General features: G+C 35.3%; 1 protein-coding gene across 1 annotated transcript in view; it reads left to right on the forward strand.

Annotated features, from left to right (window-relative positions):
• Window positions 1–12,439, forward strand: part of LOC118763461 (paired mesoderm homeobox protein 2-like) — a 61,065-nt gene extending 48,626 nt beyond the window's left edge. The window contains exon 5 of the mRNA XM_036503110.1: window positions 11,901–12,439. Coding sequence (XP_036359003.1) covers window positions 11,901–12,194 — 294 coding nt within the window. The 3' untranslated portion in view covers window positions 12,195–12,439. The remainder of the gene's footprint in view (window positions 1–11,900) is intronic.
• Window positions 12,440–16,894: the final 4,455 nt, after the last annotated feature.

A 16,894-nucleotide genomic window follows, 5' to 3' on the forward strand; every position in this document is an offset into this window, starting at 1 on the left:
GGCAGGAGAGTCCACAATTAGGATAATTATATATCTAATTAGTAAAAAAAAAAAGAAATTGAAGCGCAAATTAGTAGCTATTGGGTTGTCCGGAAAGTTCGTGCCAGTTTTAAAGGAAAGAAAAAGGTCAATAAATACTTGCCATTACATTTTTAATCTACCAAATATGAACCATTTTGTTGCACAATGCGTCTCCATCTTTCCTTTAACTTGAAAATACCCTCTTCCCAGAATTGAGGTGGTTTCATGGCAAAGAATTCATCAAGGTATCTTTTTACGTCATCTAAGGAATTGAAATTTTTACCACTAAGACTATTCTGCAGAGACCTGAATAAGTGGAAATCCGAAGGAGCAATATCTGGTGAATATGGGGGGTAGGGTAACACATCCCAGCCGAGCTGCAGCAATTTTTGTCTGGTTCCCAAAGCATCAAGTGCCGAAAATTAACTGTCTTATCTTCCATTTTAAAGGGTTACAGAATTAACACAGGTTATAGGAACATAAACCTTCTTCCACGAAAAGATAGCTTAAACTATGCTCTAAATGGAGGTGCAGTCAAATCCTATTTTATAGACTCAACCATGTTCTAAAATATGCCGAAATGTAAGCTACTATAAATCGGCACGAACTTTCCGGACAACCCAATACAATCAATTCCATCAGATTATTGAAATTTATATTTACTTTGTCGGAAATAGGACTGGCATTGTTGCAAAGTGCATAATCTTTCTCGAAACTGATTGCTCGTCCGATATCACCTTCCTGTATTTAAGTAATTTATTGAACTTTTAGTGTTATGTTTTCATCTACTTTCTCCAAAACTTGTAATCTCGGATATCAAATTGCATAATAACTTCATATGGAATTGAACTGTGAAGCCCTTGTTAGGTGTTTATCCACTGAACCACTCTTTTACTGGACCGAAAGGCCAACCGAAACAAAACCTAATCACCACTTCAATTCCTTGACAGATTCTTTTGCTTCTCGTTGCTCGACATTTGAAAAGAATAAATTGCACGTCCAATTGTTCGCCGCCTGCTCTTTCTTCTACATAAAGGTTCGTGATTTTCATCAGATAAACTATGGAAACGTCACAAAGGAAAATTATTAGGTCACTAGGTCAAGTTTGGGCTGGACAATGTTTTATATATCTAAAAACAGAGAGAGAGAGAGCGAGAGATAGATTGATAGATAGATAGATAGATAGATAGATAGATAGATAGATAGATAGATAGGGTGGAGGTAGAGAGAGGGGGAGAGAGAGAAATTAATTTCAAGTATTATTGATTCGAGTTTTAATAAGGGACCGAGTTATATTGAGTCAACGACTCAAAATTTACTGAACTAATAAATCATTAATCACTGACGCAATAAATTTATACGGAAAAAAAAATAGCGACATGGCGTTATTACTCGGTATATAACACAATTTAGAGCTATCACTTAGTGACACCCGCTTACAAATGTACTTTGAGAGGCGTAAAAATATATAACTTTGTTCGGATATAAAACAGGAATACTTAAAAAAAAAAACAATTATCATATGCATGTATGCATGCATGTGTAAATTAGAGCGTGTGTTTGTATTATATTTAACATAATGTCTGCATTTTGAGTCCTCCATTTATTTTCTAAAATTTCATTTTTCTTTATCTATCTGGCTATATGGCTTTCCATAATCTTATTCCAGTTCCCTCTTCTTTATCTCTTTCTTTTTTCCATTCTTTCTTCCGGTCATACACACTACGTTGTTATCTTCGTTTTTCAGTGAAGAAAGAAAAAAAATTTCTTTAAAAAAAATGTAAATTGACACATCGTTATTTTCTAGTAGAAAAAAAAAATTCAAATCAAAAGCCGTTTCCATTTTGATCAAAGAAGAAAGTAAACCAATGCTGAAGATAATACAAAGTAATATCTAAAATATAGAGATAAATAAATATATCATATCTTGTGTATAAGCGTGCGTATACATACATACATTAATGCATAAATATATGGATGCATGTCAGAGAGTGTGTATATACATATATATATATATATATATATATATATATACTTGCATATATATGTATGCGTATGTATATATATGTATATACACACATATATATATGCACACACATACATGCTCTGTGTGTGCGTCTGTGTGTGTCTGTGTAAGTGCGTTTGTTAAAATCTGTGCATAAGTATATACGCATATATAGTTACATGTATGCGGTATGTATATACGCATGTTTATATATATATATACTTTGCACACACACATGCATACATACATGCACACATACAGATATACAGACACACACACACACACCACACACACACACACACACACCACACACACACACACACACACACACACACACCACACACACACACACACAACACACACACACACACACATATATATATATATATATATATATATATATATATATAATATATATATATATATATATAAATTTATACATATATAAATTTATGTATATATATATATATATACTTAAAACTTGATAGACTTTCAAAGAATGAATTCGTCTGGGTTTGTTGTGAATCGCCCACAAATAGTTAAAAGAGAAATTTTTGGTATGTTGTTAAGAAAGGATAGAATCTGTTGTCACGTGGAACCAGTCACGAACGGCTGTTGCCTCCATGAAGATCATTATAGCTTGATAAATAATAGAAAATTAATAAGTATCATTTTATGGCACCGCTCTTCCACAGCTCGTGTCTTTGACCTTCTCTCTCTCTCTCTCTTTCTAGGCTACATATAAAAACATAAGTATGTTTGTGTATGTAAATGTCTGCATAAAAAAGTGGAATTTATATATGAACTACTGTGAAGTTATATCTGAAAGTTATTTATTAAAATAAATACACGCATACAGGCTCAAACATACACACACGTACTCACTCACGCATGTGTACACTCTCCATAAAAACACACACATATCAACATATAAGAATCGTATAAGCCACTGGTACAAATTGAAAAAAATCATCAAATACGGCAATAATCCACAGCCCGAGATGAGAATATGCCGGACTAGCGTCATATTGATTCTCTTTAGTAAACTAGGCTACACTATATTAAACATCAAGAAGGCTCGTATGCAGCTACTAGAAATGGTATGCAAAAATACATAATATAATCCAGAAATCATGGATACACATACATGCATACGTCAGTATACATGTGTATGTATACATGTATGTATGTATGTATGTATGTATGTATGTATGTATGTATGTATGTATGTATGTATGTATGTATGTATGTATGTATGTATGTATGTATGTATGTATGTATGTATGCTAGTATATATATATATACATGTGTGTGTGTGCAATTAACAAATTTAGAGCTTACGTCATGCTGAAGGTTGCTAAAAAGAATGAAATGGTATTATATATGATTACCACTAACTAGAAATTGTAAGAATTTTGCAAAAGATAAAATACATAAAATAATTTAAATTAGTTACTTATATATGTGAACTCTTTGCATACTTTTCATATTTCTTGCCTTCACATTCAAAATATTAATCCTACCTCACGTTGTGAAGAGACTGTCAACTCCCTATAAATTAGTAGCGCTCCAAAGCTCACCACGAGTTCATATGAAACTAAAAAAAAAGAATATGAGACGCCATGACAATATAGCAAGGCTTGTCAATTGGACACTTTGGAACAAGTATGGACTTGACAGAGCAAAAAAGTGGTATGAACATAAACCCGAAGGCATTATCGAAAACGATAATGCAAAGATCCTATGGGATTTTATGATTCAGTACGACCCATGAGACAGAAAATAGGAAACCAGACATGGTGTTAACCTTCTGTCTACCAATGGGTCCAATGGACCCATCTCAGTTTTTTTTTTAGTTGCTTTTTCCTACTGTTTATGTTATTTAATTCTGCTGATTTCTCGTGACTTATTTTTTCTTGAATCTTTTATTTGTCAAATGGAAAATTTTCCGTATGTTTATAAAAGCTAAAAAATTTCACTTGATATATTAATTACCGTATGGGTCCATTGGACCCTCGAATTAAATTGAGACAATACTCTTGTCATTCTAAACAGAATAAAAGCAGTATCAAATATTATTTTCCTAGATATTTATCAGATATAAAGTAGATAAAATTGTATTCAATTTATTTGCTGAATTTTAGATAAAATAGGAAAAATTATGAAAATTCTCCTGTAAATTTGTGTGGTATTCCATCACCTTCAGTCTGCTAGGTTATAGGGTGATGCAATATTTCTATGTGATGACGCAATTCTTACAATATACTGCATCAGCTTTCAGGAGAGTATAAATATGTGAGGGAGCAATATTTGCCTTTTGACTGCTATCAAGTTTCATATTGTTCAGTTGTGCTTTCCAATATGCCTAGATGTGAACACTCGAGTGAAGACCAAATATTGAAAAGGTTACTGGAATTAAATGAAGAATGGGAAGAAGGTACTAGCGATTCCTTCTATTGCTGTGAAGATGATAGTGATAGTGAAAGTGATTGTGTGCTGGATAGTTTAGGTTCTGTGTCATCAGATGATGAAGAAACTCAAAAACAATTATCTGCAAGCTACCCAGTTATGAATGAGCAATGTGGTTTTAAAGACAGTCAAGAAGTTTGGCATTCTAATCCTCTTACTCAAGCAGCAGTAAGAACTTCGTCTTGCAATATTGTATTTCAAGAATGTGTACCATCCGTTTTGCTAAAAGGCCTTGCGATAGCATTGAAATATGTTTTACTATCTTTATGCACCAGTATCTTCTTGAAGTAATTCGTAAATGGACAAATGCTGAAGGCCAGGTTGTTTACAAAGATAAATGGAAGGAAATTGATCACTCTGAACTAAAGAAATTTATTGGACTGATTATTCTTATAGGTGTTTATAAATCTAAACATGAAAATGTCGCACAGTTATGGAGTCAAGAAGATGGCTGCCCAATATTCAACAAAATTATGAGCCGGGGAAGATTTCAACAGATTTTACAAGTATTGCGTTTTGATGCTGCAAATGCAAGAAGATAAAAGCTAAGTGATGATAAATTGGAGCCCATAAGAGAAGTATTTGAAAAGTAGAATCAGAATTTGCAGTATGGATATGTCCCAAATTCATGCATGACACTTGATGAACAATTAGCTTCATTCAGAGGGCGCTGCCCATTCCGGATATATTTTCCTTCAAAACCAGAGAAATGTGGAATTAAAATTTGGGCAGTATGTGACAGTGAAACATCTTATGCTTGGAAAATACAAATCTACACTGGGAAAGACCCAGTAAAATGGAAAGAGACAAATCACGGTTCAAGGGTTGTTGAAGACCGAGTAAAAGAACTTGAAAATACTGGTCGCAATATAACTTATGATTATTTTTTACAAGTCTAGGCTTGGCTCGAAAGCTGCTTTGCAAGAAAACTACTCGAGTTGGAACAATTAGAAAGAACGGAGTAGAACTTCCAAGTGCTTTCACAAATGGAAAAGAAAGAGAAATCAACTGCACAATATTTGGATTTCAAAAGGATTCTATGATCCTATCTTATTATCCCAGGAAAAATTATGTAGTCACCACACTTATGAGTACAATGCACTCTCAGCCTTCAATTGATTCAAAAAGTGCTGAAAAGAAATCTGAAGTTATTACATGTTACAACAAAACAAAAGGAGAAGTAGATACCCTAGATAAAATGTTAAGGACATACACTTGCAAAAGAATGACTTCAAGATAGCCTATGGTTATATTCTACAACATGATTGATATAAGTGCAGTGAATGCTAAACAGCACCACTTGCAAATATTCAAGGATAAAAGAAGGCAGTGCCTAATTCAGTTAGGAAAGGAACTTGCTGGAGTTAATGCTAAACAAGAACATGACAAACAATCTTCTAGTTTCGCTAACATTTCTCGAACAAGAAAAGAAAATGTTCTTCAACCTCGCTTGAGATTCTTCAGCCAAAGAAAAAAGGAAGGTATTCTTTGTGTAACCCAAAAAAGACAGGAAAACTCGTACTACATGTAAGAATTATAATATCCATGTTTGCCAAGAACATTCCAATGTTGTCTGCATTCACTGCCATAAAGAGCTGTAATTCAGTATCTTTGTAATTTTTTAAAATTTATATATTCTCTAAGTATATATATATATTTTTTTTTTTCTCACAAAAATTTATGAGAGACAGCAATTCTTCATTCACCTGATAGCATATATAATGTAACTAAGAAATAGTGATATAGTTTGAATAAAATTTAGTTAAAAGAAAACAATTAGGTCCATTGGACCAGTTGGTAATTAGCGACACACATTTTCTCTGGTAGACGAAGGGTTAATTGAGAAAGAAAGCAAACGATGTTGGAGCATAGATATAGCATGCCAAGCTGATAACATGGTATGCGATAAGGAAGAAAGAAAAGTCGATAGATATGACATGTTAGCTTGGGAGGTTAAGCTGTTGTGGTCGATGAAAAAGGTGGTAGTAGTACCAATAATTGTCGGAGCCCTGGGAACAGAGAGTAAAACTCTTGAGAAGAACATGGAACAAATAGGGGCTGCAATAGGGGTGGAGCACTTGCAGAAAACAGAACCGCTCGAATATTTCGGATGGTGCTCGATAAATAAGGGGCTACCTTATTTCACTGGTAGTGAACTGCTGGCACCGTAGTAAATCTCCAGTGTTAGAAGCTGTACAAAGACAATAAATAATAATAATAATAATAATAATAATAATAATATGCAGTACCAGGCAGTGGCTCTCATGGCTTCTGATCTTGACTGATTGGAAGTGTTATCATGTACATTGTTTTGTCTTGGTATAAAAGATGGGCTACAGCAAATATTCTGCTCAATACCACAGATTTGCTTGTCAGTTGTTTGACCTTAACCAGTTGAGCATGTCCCTTAGTGGCTGACGATATGTGCATCTCTGATCACGAGCAGAAGTAGTGGGGGAGCATCATAGCCATGTGTTGAGAGGGATTCTTTGGGGTTTGAATAATTCACCTCTGGAAACATGGGTGGTTCTTTCAACATCCTTAAACAACCCTTATTCAGAGACCTTTTGAGCGGGATGGGCTACTCAACCTGAAGAAATTTCTAACTGGGCCCCACCTGCAAGGATGCTGATTATGGAGTGTATGAACCTATTTGGCATTGCATCGAATGTTGAACGATTGCTTGGGAAAAGTATGGCGAATTGGAGGATGGACCTGACAGCATACGGAATAAGCTTCGGGGCAGTAGAAATTGGGAGGGGCATCTTTGTACTGTCCCCACTGATCTTTGTACTGTGCTTGATACCACTAACACTGATTCTGAGGAAAGCAAAAGCTGGGTATGTATTCAAAAGCCGCCAACAAAAAGTCAAACATTTGTTATTCATGGGTGACCTCAAACTTTGTGGTAAAGATGAAGCCCAAGTCAGTTCTCTCGTTGATACAGTATATACCTTCAGTGCTGATATCGGAATGGAGTTCGGACTGAGAAAGTGTGGTGTATTAGACTTGAAGATAGGCAAAATCAAATGTATGGACGGGCTAGCGATACCGTTGGGGGAGGTTATGAGCAGATAGAAGAGACGGGCTATAAGTACTTGGGGATTTTGGAAAGGGATAAATTGGTGGAGAAAGAAATGACAGAAAAATTTAAGGTGGCGTACTTGCGCAGACTGAGACTGATGCTAAAGTTGAAACTGAATGGACGGAATAAGATCGAAGCTATCGACCCCTGGGCGGTTTCACTCCTTAGATATGTATGCATGAAGAGTAGATGAACTAAACAGCTTAAACAGAAAGACAAGGAAGTTTCTAACTAGATATGGGTCACTCCACCCAAAAAGTGACATAGATAGACTGTATGTACCAAGAAAAAGTGGGGGAAGAGGACTTATTGGATGCGAACACAGCATTAGAGCAGAAGAAAACAGTATAGCATGGTATGTGAGAAAGTATGTAATTATATGTATATCTGTGTGCATGTATGTATGTATGTATGTATTATGTATGTATGTATGTATGTATGTATGTATGTATGTATGTATGTATGTATGTATGTATATGTGTGTGCGTGTGTGTGTGTATGGGGAGAATTCACAAAAAAAAAAGACGAAGACAGGCGTTGTGGACAACAAACAGATGTATTAGTTTGACGCTCGGGAAGTGAAAAAAGTATTTAACGTTTCGAGCCTACGCTCTTACACAGAAAGGAACACAGAAAAAAAAAACAAGGAGAGAAAATAAAGAAAAATATAAAGAATATGTAGTGGTCAGCGATCTATCATGGCAAATGTATGTATACATACATACATACATACATACATACATATATACATACATACATACATACATACATACATATATGTATATATATAAGAAGTAAAATGTTTTTGTTATAGGCATGTATAAGATAAAATCTTATATAAAACACTACTAATAATTATATAAATGGAGAAGAGAAGAAGTTAACCGGATATTTGCAAATATCCGGTCAACTTCTCCGACATAGCTTCTTCGCTTTTCCTTCTAATTTTTTTTTCTGGTAATACCTTTTTTTATGTTTCCTTTAATTTTTTTACACTGACGAGAATGGTAATACATAACTATTTTAATTATTATAATTATTATTATTATTATTAATGTTCTTTCTTATGTTTATATTACCATTTTAAATAGTCGTATGTGGAAATTAAATTCTAATTTGAACTTTTAATATCTTCTCTTCTCCATTTTTCTAATTGTTAGTAGTGTCTTATATAAGACTAGCAGTATCGCCCGGCGTTGCTCGGGTTTGTAAGGGAAATAACTATATAAGCATTTTTAGAGAGTTATAGCCAAAAAATAGCAAAAGAATGCATTAAAAATGGAAAAAAAATTATGGTAAGTTTTTTTTTAAATCGTTGACTCATCGTAGACATTTTTAGAGAGTCACTTCCCTTATATAATAGCGAAAAAAATTCATTAAAATGGAAAAAAATGATGGTAAATTTTTTTTTAAATCGTAGACTCATCGTAGACGCGCGCTAATACCCAGAAGGGCTTGATATGAATCACGACTATAAGATACCCGGTTTTGGTTAAACTGCACCGCAAAATGTGGGAGTAGTTAGGAATCTAAATCGTAGGAGACAGACATACAACTTCACTTTTATATATAAAGATTTTATCATACATGCCTATAACGAACTTTTTACTTGTTATATATATATATATATACGTGTGTGTATGTGTGTGTGTTTGTTTTTGAACCAATCTTCTATCTCCGTGCTGTTTTATAAGGCGTACGACTTCTGCCCGCTGCGTTTCGCGTGAACCCTGGCTCTTTTAAGACGAATGATGTTAACTTTTTCCAAGCACCGAAATCGTAACGACTCCGGGTAATAAGTTGAAATATGTGGGGCGATGCTCTAGCACAACCGCAGTCAAATGACTGAAACAAGTAAAAGAAATAAAAGAATATGCACTTGGAATTTCATATGGTGGGTCTTTGAATTGTACACGCTGGAGTCGAACTACTGACAGCTGATGATAGGGGATTTTTCCTTGTGTAGTATGTCCTGCACTCTGTTTTTCTGTTGTATATGGTTTTTCCGTTTTCGTTTCTCGTTGAGTTCTACGTCTCTGTTTTTCTGTTGTAAAAAAATGGTTTTTCCGTTTTCGTTTCCCGTTGAGTTCTACGTCTAGTTGTGGTGTCCTGTACTCACGTATATATATTTATATGTGCATGTATATATATATGTAGATGTAGGTACGTACATATATGTTTGTATGTATGCATACATTTTATTTATTACACTATTGTTTGACAGCGCCCTCGCGTCGGGTTCGATTCGATTCGTTCGCTTCGTTCCGTTTCTTATTCTCCCAATACTGTTTTATATATATACTAGCAGTATCGCCCGGCGTTGCTCGGGTTTGTAAGGGAAATAACTATATAAGCATTTTTAGAGAGTTATAGCCAAAAAATAGCAAAAAAAATGCATTAAAAATGGAAAAAAAATTATGGTAAATTTTTTTTTAAATCGTTGACTCATCGTAGACATTTTTAGAGAGTTACTTCCCTTATATAAAACCGAGTAAAAAATGTATTAAAATGGAAAAAAATGATGGTAAATTATTTTTAAAATCGTAGACTCATCGTAGACGCGCGCGCTAATACCCAGAAGGGCTCGATATGAATCACGACTATAAGATACCCGGTTTTGGTTAAACTGCACCGCAAAATGTGGGAGTAGTCAGGAATCTAAATCGTAGGAGACAGACACACAACCTTACTTTTATATATATATATATATATATATATATATATATATATATATATATTAATTTCAACTACTATTTCTTTTCAGTTGATTTGCATTCATGCAAGAGTTCATCCTGAATCGATTTCTATTTTGAACTTGTCTAAAGCCTTCTTTTCCGGAAGTTTTCTTTGCTGTTTATGTTCATTAGAGATAGGTTTAATTTGTAATTTACTGGGAATGACCATCAGTGATTGTCACGAATTATAAAAGTAGTGCGAGATTGAAGAACCTGAAGCTATTCTGTATTTTGTCAACTCTAGACTATGTGCAAATATATCTGAATGTGTGTGTACATATGTGTATATATATATATGTGTATATATATATATATATATATATATATATATATATATATATATAAGGAGTTTGAAAATGCCAATATATATATATATATATAGAGAGAGAGAGAGAGAGAGAGAGAGACAGATAGAGACAGAGAGAAAGAAAAGAAAGAGGTAGATAAAGATAGATATTTGTACATAAACGTGTACTCATGTATGTTTGTATAATATATATGAAAATATGTGTTTGTGAGAGAGAGATAGACAGACAGACAGAGAAAGAAAATGTGTGTGTACAGACTTCCAGTTAAAAAAAAATATGGCCAAAACCTTGTAGCACTAACTTTTCTACATACATACATACATACATACATACATACATACATACATACATACATACATACATACATACATACATACATACATACATACATACATACATACATACATACATACATACATGCATGCATGCGTGATGACACATGTACATATGTACTTTTGTGTGTGCGTTTGCGTATGCGTTAGACGTTAGACGCTTGTTTACATACTCTTTTACTCTTTTACTTGTTTCAGTCATTTGACTGCGGCCATGCTGAAGCACCGCCTTTAGTCGAGCAAATCGACCCCGGGACTTATTATTTGTAAGCCCAGTACTTATTCTATCGGTCTCTTATGCCGAACCGCTAAGTGACGGGGACGTAAACACACCAGCATCGGTTGTCAAGTAATGCTAGGAAGACAAACACAGACACACAAACATATACACACACACATATATATATATATACATATATGCGACGGGCTTCTTTCAGTTTCCGTCTACCAAATCCACTCACAAGGCATTGGTCGGCCCGGGGCTATAGCAGAAGACACTTGCCCAAGATGCCACGCAGTGGGACTGGTATATTTAATTTAATTTAATTTATAGAACTCCATTATACAAATATACTGTATATATATATATGACGGGCTTCTTTCAGTTTCCGTCTACCAAATCCACTCACAAGGTATTGGTCGGCCCGGGGCTATAGCAGAAGACACTTGCCCAAGATGCCACGCAGTGGGACTGGTATATTTAATTTAATTTAATTTAATTTATAGAACTCCTTTATACAAATATACTGTATATATATATATATGACGGGCTTCTTTCAGTTTCCGTCTACCAAATCCACTCACAAGGCATTGGTCGGCCCGGGGCTAGAGCAGAAGACACTTGCCCAAGATGCCACGCAGTGGGACTGGTATATTTAATTTAATTTAATTTATAGAACTCCATTATACAAATATACTGTATATTGCTTCTATTTTTCGTTTCAGAGAGGTACAAACTTCTACAACAATATGCTAAGTTCGATGCATACATCAATCGGCCTTTACAATCTCGCTGGCTTTGGAATCTCCCATCGAGGTTTACCGTTGCAGAACTACGACACCCTCAGCAGTGCTTCTTCCAACAGCAGCAACAACAACTACAATGATGAATCCAACCAAATGACAGTAAGCTTGAATGGCAAACACAACAGTGAACTGAAGTCCCCTGATCATGCTTCGTTATTGACTGTCTTGCATAGGCGTGCTCCTTACTTCGGTGGAACGACAGATATAAATTAATTTGTGAATTTGAGAAAAAGCACAACATCCGAATCATTGACTTTGAATATGGTGAAAAATAATGACTGGCAACACTAATATATTTCCTGATATTCACTGAATTCTTTATTCTAACCAATTATACTTGCCTGCTTGATATTTCTGCTTGTTTTACCAAATGTTTTCATCGTTTAGTTTGTTTGTTTTTTTATATCGTTGTTCAAGTATTCAGTCAACATAAAGTCTTATTATTATTATTGTTATTACTGTTGTTATTATTATTATCATTATTATTATTATTATTATTATTATTATTATTATTGAGTGAGAGACCAGTGCATGCCATCAAAGTGACACTGGGGTAAAATATACGAAGCCCAATATACCCATCATGACTACCCGTCTGATAAAGGTACACCAGGCACATGCATCACAACCATATGTGCGCGACATGGTGATCTCATATCAAGATAAACAGCACATGACCTTGCAGGTGGGGCCCAGTTAGAATTTTCTTCAGGTTGAGTAGCCCATCCCGCTCAAAAGGTCTCTGAATAAGGGTTGTTTAAGGATGTTGAAAGAACCACCCATGTTTCCAGAGGTGAATTATTCAAACCCCAAAGAATCCCTCTCAACACATGGCTATGATGCTCCCCCACTACTTCTGCTCGTGATCAGAGATGCACATATCGTCAGCCACTAAGGGACATGCTCAACTGGTTAAGGTCAAACAACTGACAAGCAAATCTGTGGTATTGAGCAGAATATTTGCTGTAGCCCATCTTTTATACCAAGACAAAACAATGTACATGATAACACTTCCACACAGATAAAATATGTATTTAAAAATTAATAAGTAAATAAATTCATGGATGGATGTTATTTTCACAGCGATAGTGCTCTTCTCAGTACATGAGGCGTTCCAGTTAATACGATTTTTGCACTTCCTGTAGGGATGGTAAGCCTGGAATCATTTTCAAATAAGTTTCAGTACCTTTTTTTATGATTCCTAGAGATCCTACAATCACTGGTACTGTAGTCGCCTTGAGATGCCACATTTTTTCAATTTCTATTAGCAGGTCTTATATATTTACTAATCTTTTATTATTATTATCATCATCATCATCATTATTATCATTATTATTATTATTATTATTATTATTAAGGCGGCGAGCTGGCAGACACGTTAGCACGGCGGGCGAAATGCTTACCGGTATTTCGTCTGCCGCTACGTTCTGCGTTCAAATTCCGCCGACGTCGACTTTGCCTTTCATCCTTTCGGAGTCGATAAATTAAGTACCAGTTACGCACTGGGGTCGATGTAATCGACTTAATCCGTTTGTCTGTCCTTGTTTGTCCCCTCTGTGTTTAGCTCCTTGTGGTAGTAAAGAAATAGAAAATTTTAGGTTGTTTAAGGATGTTGAACGAAACACTCATGTTTCCAGAGGTTAATTATTCAAACCCCAAAGAATCCCTCTGAACAAAAGTTGGTTTAATCGCTCTTGAACGAACTCAACTGGACGGCCAGAACGAGGTGCGTCTTTGAGGTCAAAATTTCTATTTTTGAACTAGGCATACCAATCTTTCAGCTATGGCACCCTCTCCATACACAGCACAAATGTCGCGAGCAGCTTTTGCCGCCTTAGAACCTTGATTAAAAGCAAAAAGAAGGAGATGTCGAAAATGCTCGTTTTTCTTAACTTGACATTCCATTGTAATGATCTGAAAATAAACAAAAATTAACTAAAATTAACTAGAAAAAAAAATAGATTCCAAAATGATTCAAAAATTAAATTCTCGAAAAAAATAAATTCCAAAATTTAATTTAAAAGGCGTGAACTTAGTTGCCAACCCAACTTAATCAACAACAAACATTTCGTTAATATAAAAGTCTTTATTAGATTAAAAAAATAACATTATCAAAACATGAAGGTAAAACGAAACAAATAGCGGCTTATACACCAGAAAATACAGTAGTTATAGTGGCAGTGATAAATTCGCTCGCTGGTTGCTAGTTGATAGTGTAGAAGGGAGGGAAAGAGTAAGGAATGCACAGTGCTGACTAGAAAGGAAAAAAGGACAAAGGTGATTCGCTCGCCATACAAATAGAACAGCGTGGTGACATTTAATAGAGATGACCCGGAAGTCGTTCCTCTTCGATTACTATCGCAAACAGCAGTAGCTTTCTTCAACTGAATACACGTCGCTGATTGGTTGAAATTACCCAAATACGACAACTTTAACAGGAAATAACTTCTAAACTACGAAATTTTGTCAAAAACGTTCAGAGTAAACCATGTTCTACATGTGAAATTCTACCTGATTTCGAAGTTTGAAACTGTTTAGTTGGAAAAAAATTAATTAAAAAATCTGTGATTGAGATGGAATAGATCCCATAAAACATCTAATCAGTTAAGATCAAAAGCTCTGAGAGCCAATGCCTGGTACTGTATCAGGGCATTTATTACCATTATTATTATTGTTATTGTAGTTGTTGTGAAAGGCGACAAGCTAGCAGAATCGTTAGCACGCTGGACGAAATGCTTTGCACCATTTCTTCAGTCTTTATGTTCTGAGTTCAAATTCCGCCGAGGTTGACTTTGCCTTTCATCCTTTTGGGGTCGATAAATTAAGTACCAATTCCGTACTGGGGTAGATCTAATCGACTAGTCCCCTCCCCCAAAATCTCAGGCCTTGTGCCTATAGTAGAAAGGATTAGTGTTGTTGTTGTTGTTGTTGTTTGCGGCGAGCTGGCACAATTGTTTACACACAAGACAAAATGCTTAGCGGCATTTCATCCACCTTTTATGTTCTGAGTTCAAATTCCACCGAGGTCGACTTTGCTTTTCATCCTTTCGGGGCCGATAAAACAAGTACCAGTTGAGCACTGGAATCACCTTTGCCCAAAATTTCAGGCCTTGTACCTATAGTAGAAAAGATTATTAATTGTCTACCAAATAAATATTGTCGTTTCTAGAGTTAACGGAACTTGAAACCGCCATCCTTCTTCTCCATAATTCTAACAGTTCTACCAATCAGCTGTCCTGCCCGTGACTGGTGCTTATCGATCCTGAAAGAACGGAAGGCAAATGTGATGGTAATTAACGAAATCAAACATTTCCAGTTCGGAATATTTTTCATAAAATATACATGATACATAATTAACAATATCGAATCTGTGATATTGACTTGGGAGATCATATAATTATTTCATTTTTGCTAAAGTCGACTTTGCGTTTCTTACTTTCAGTGTTGACAAATAAACTACCTGCTGATTACTGAGGTCGATCTAATCGGTCGTACTCATTCTGCACTCGAGTTCTAATGCTTACGTAAAAAAAAATCAATAGGGCGCCACCCGATTGATTTTTTTACGCCCACTTCTTACCATACAGACGGCGTGGGTGTTTGGTAAAAAGCTTGCTTCCCAACCACATGGTTCCGGGTTCAGTCCACTGTGTTGCACTATGGGCAGGTGTCTTCTACTATAGGCCTCGGACCGACCAAAGCCTCGTGAATAGATTTAGTATACGGAAACTTAAAGAAGCCCACCGTGTGTGTGTGTGTGTGTGTGTGTGTGTGTGTGTGTGTGTGACAAAAGACACCGACAGAATAAGATCCAGGCTTTAAAAAGATGTACTGGTGTCGATTCATTCGACTTAAAATTTTTCAAGGCAGTGCTCCAGCATGGCCGAAGTCTAATAACTGAAACAAATAAGAGATAAAAGATTATAAGCATTGGTGAGATTGTTCCCAGTTCAAATCCGACCATAGTCAACTTTGAGTTTCTTCCATCCGGAATCAGTAAAATAATGTACCAGTCATGTGTTGGGATTGATTTAATCCTCTGTGTATTTTCCCTAAATTTTTTGCCGAGTAACTATGTAATAAATCAATATCTTAGACTAGTCGAGCGCAACAACTGGCAGAACTGACATCATAACAGGAAAATACCTTGTGATATTTGTATCTCATCTTTCTGAGTTCAAGTCCCACCAGCGTCTCTTTTACTTGTTTCAGTCATTTGACTGTGGCCATGCTGGAGTACCGCCTTTAGTCGAGCAAATCGACCCCAGGACTTATTCTTTGTAAGCCCAGGACTTATTCTATCGGTCTCATATGCTGAACCGCTAAGTGACGGGGATATAAACACACCAGCATCGGTTGTCAAGCAATGCTAGAGGGACAAACACAGACACACAAACATACACACACACATACATATATATACATATATACGACGGGCTTCTTTCAGTTTCCGTCTACCAAATCCACTTCCAAGGCTTTGGTCGGCCCGAGGCTATAGTTGAAGACACTTGCCCAAGGTGCCACGCAGTGTGACTGAACCCGGAAACATGTTGTTGGTAAGCAAGCTACCTAATAGGAGAGTATTGTAGTTCACTTGAAGCATTGTGTATTGTAAATTACAACAAGTATATAGCCCATTGTTTGTATTATAGTGCATTGTTGTACCATTCAAAACCACCACTAACAACACTATTCCTATTATTATTAGTATTATTATTGTTAATACAACTAATAATACTATCAACAATAATACTGTTATTATTATTATATTATTATTATTATTATTATTATTATTTTTAACATTACCATTGTTATTAACACCACTATTACTATTATTATTATTATTATCATTATTTTTAACATTACCATTGTTATTAACACCACTATTACTATTATTATTATTATTATCATTA

The sequence above is a fragment of the Octopus sinensis genome, linkage group LG5 (genome assembly GCF_006345805.1).
Source record: "Octopus sinensis linkage group LG5, ASM634580v1, whole genome shotgun sequence".
NCBI lineage: Eukaryota > Metazoa > Mollusca > Cephalopoda > Octopoda > Octopodidae > Octopus > Octopus sinensis.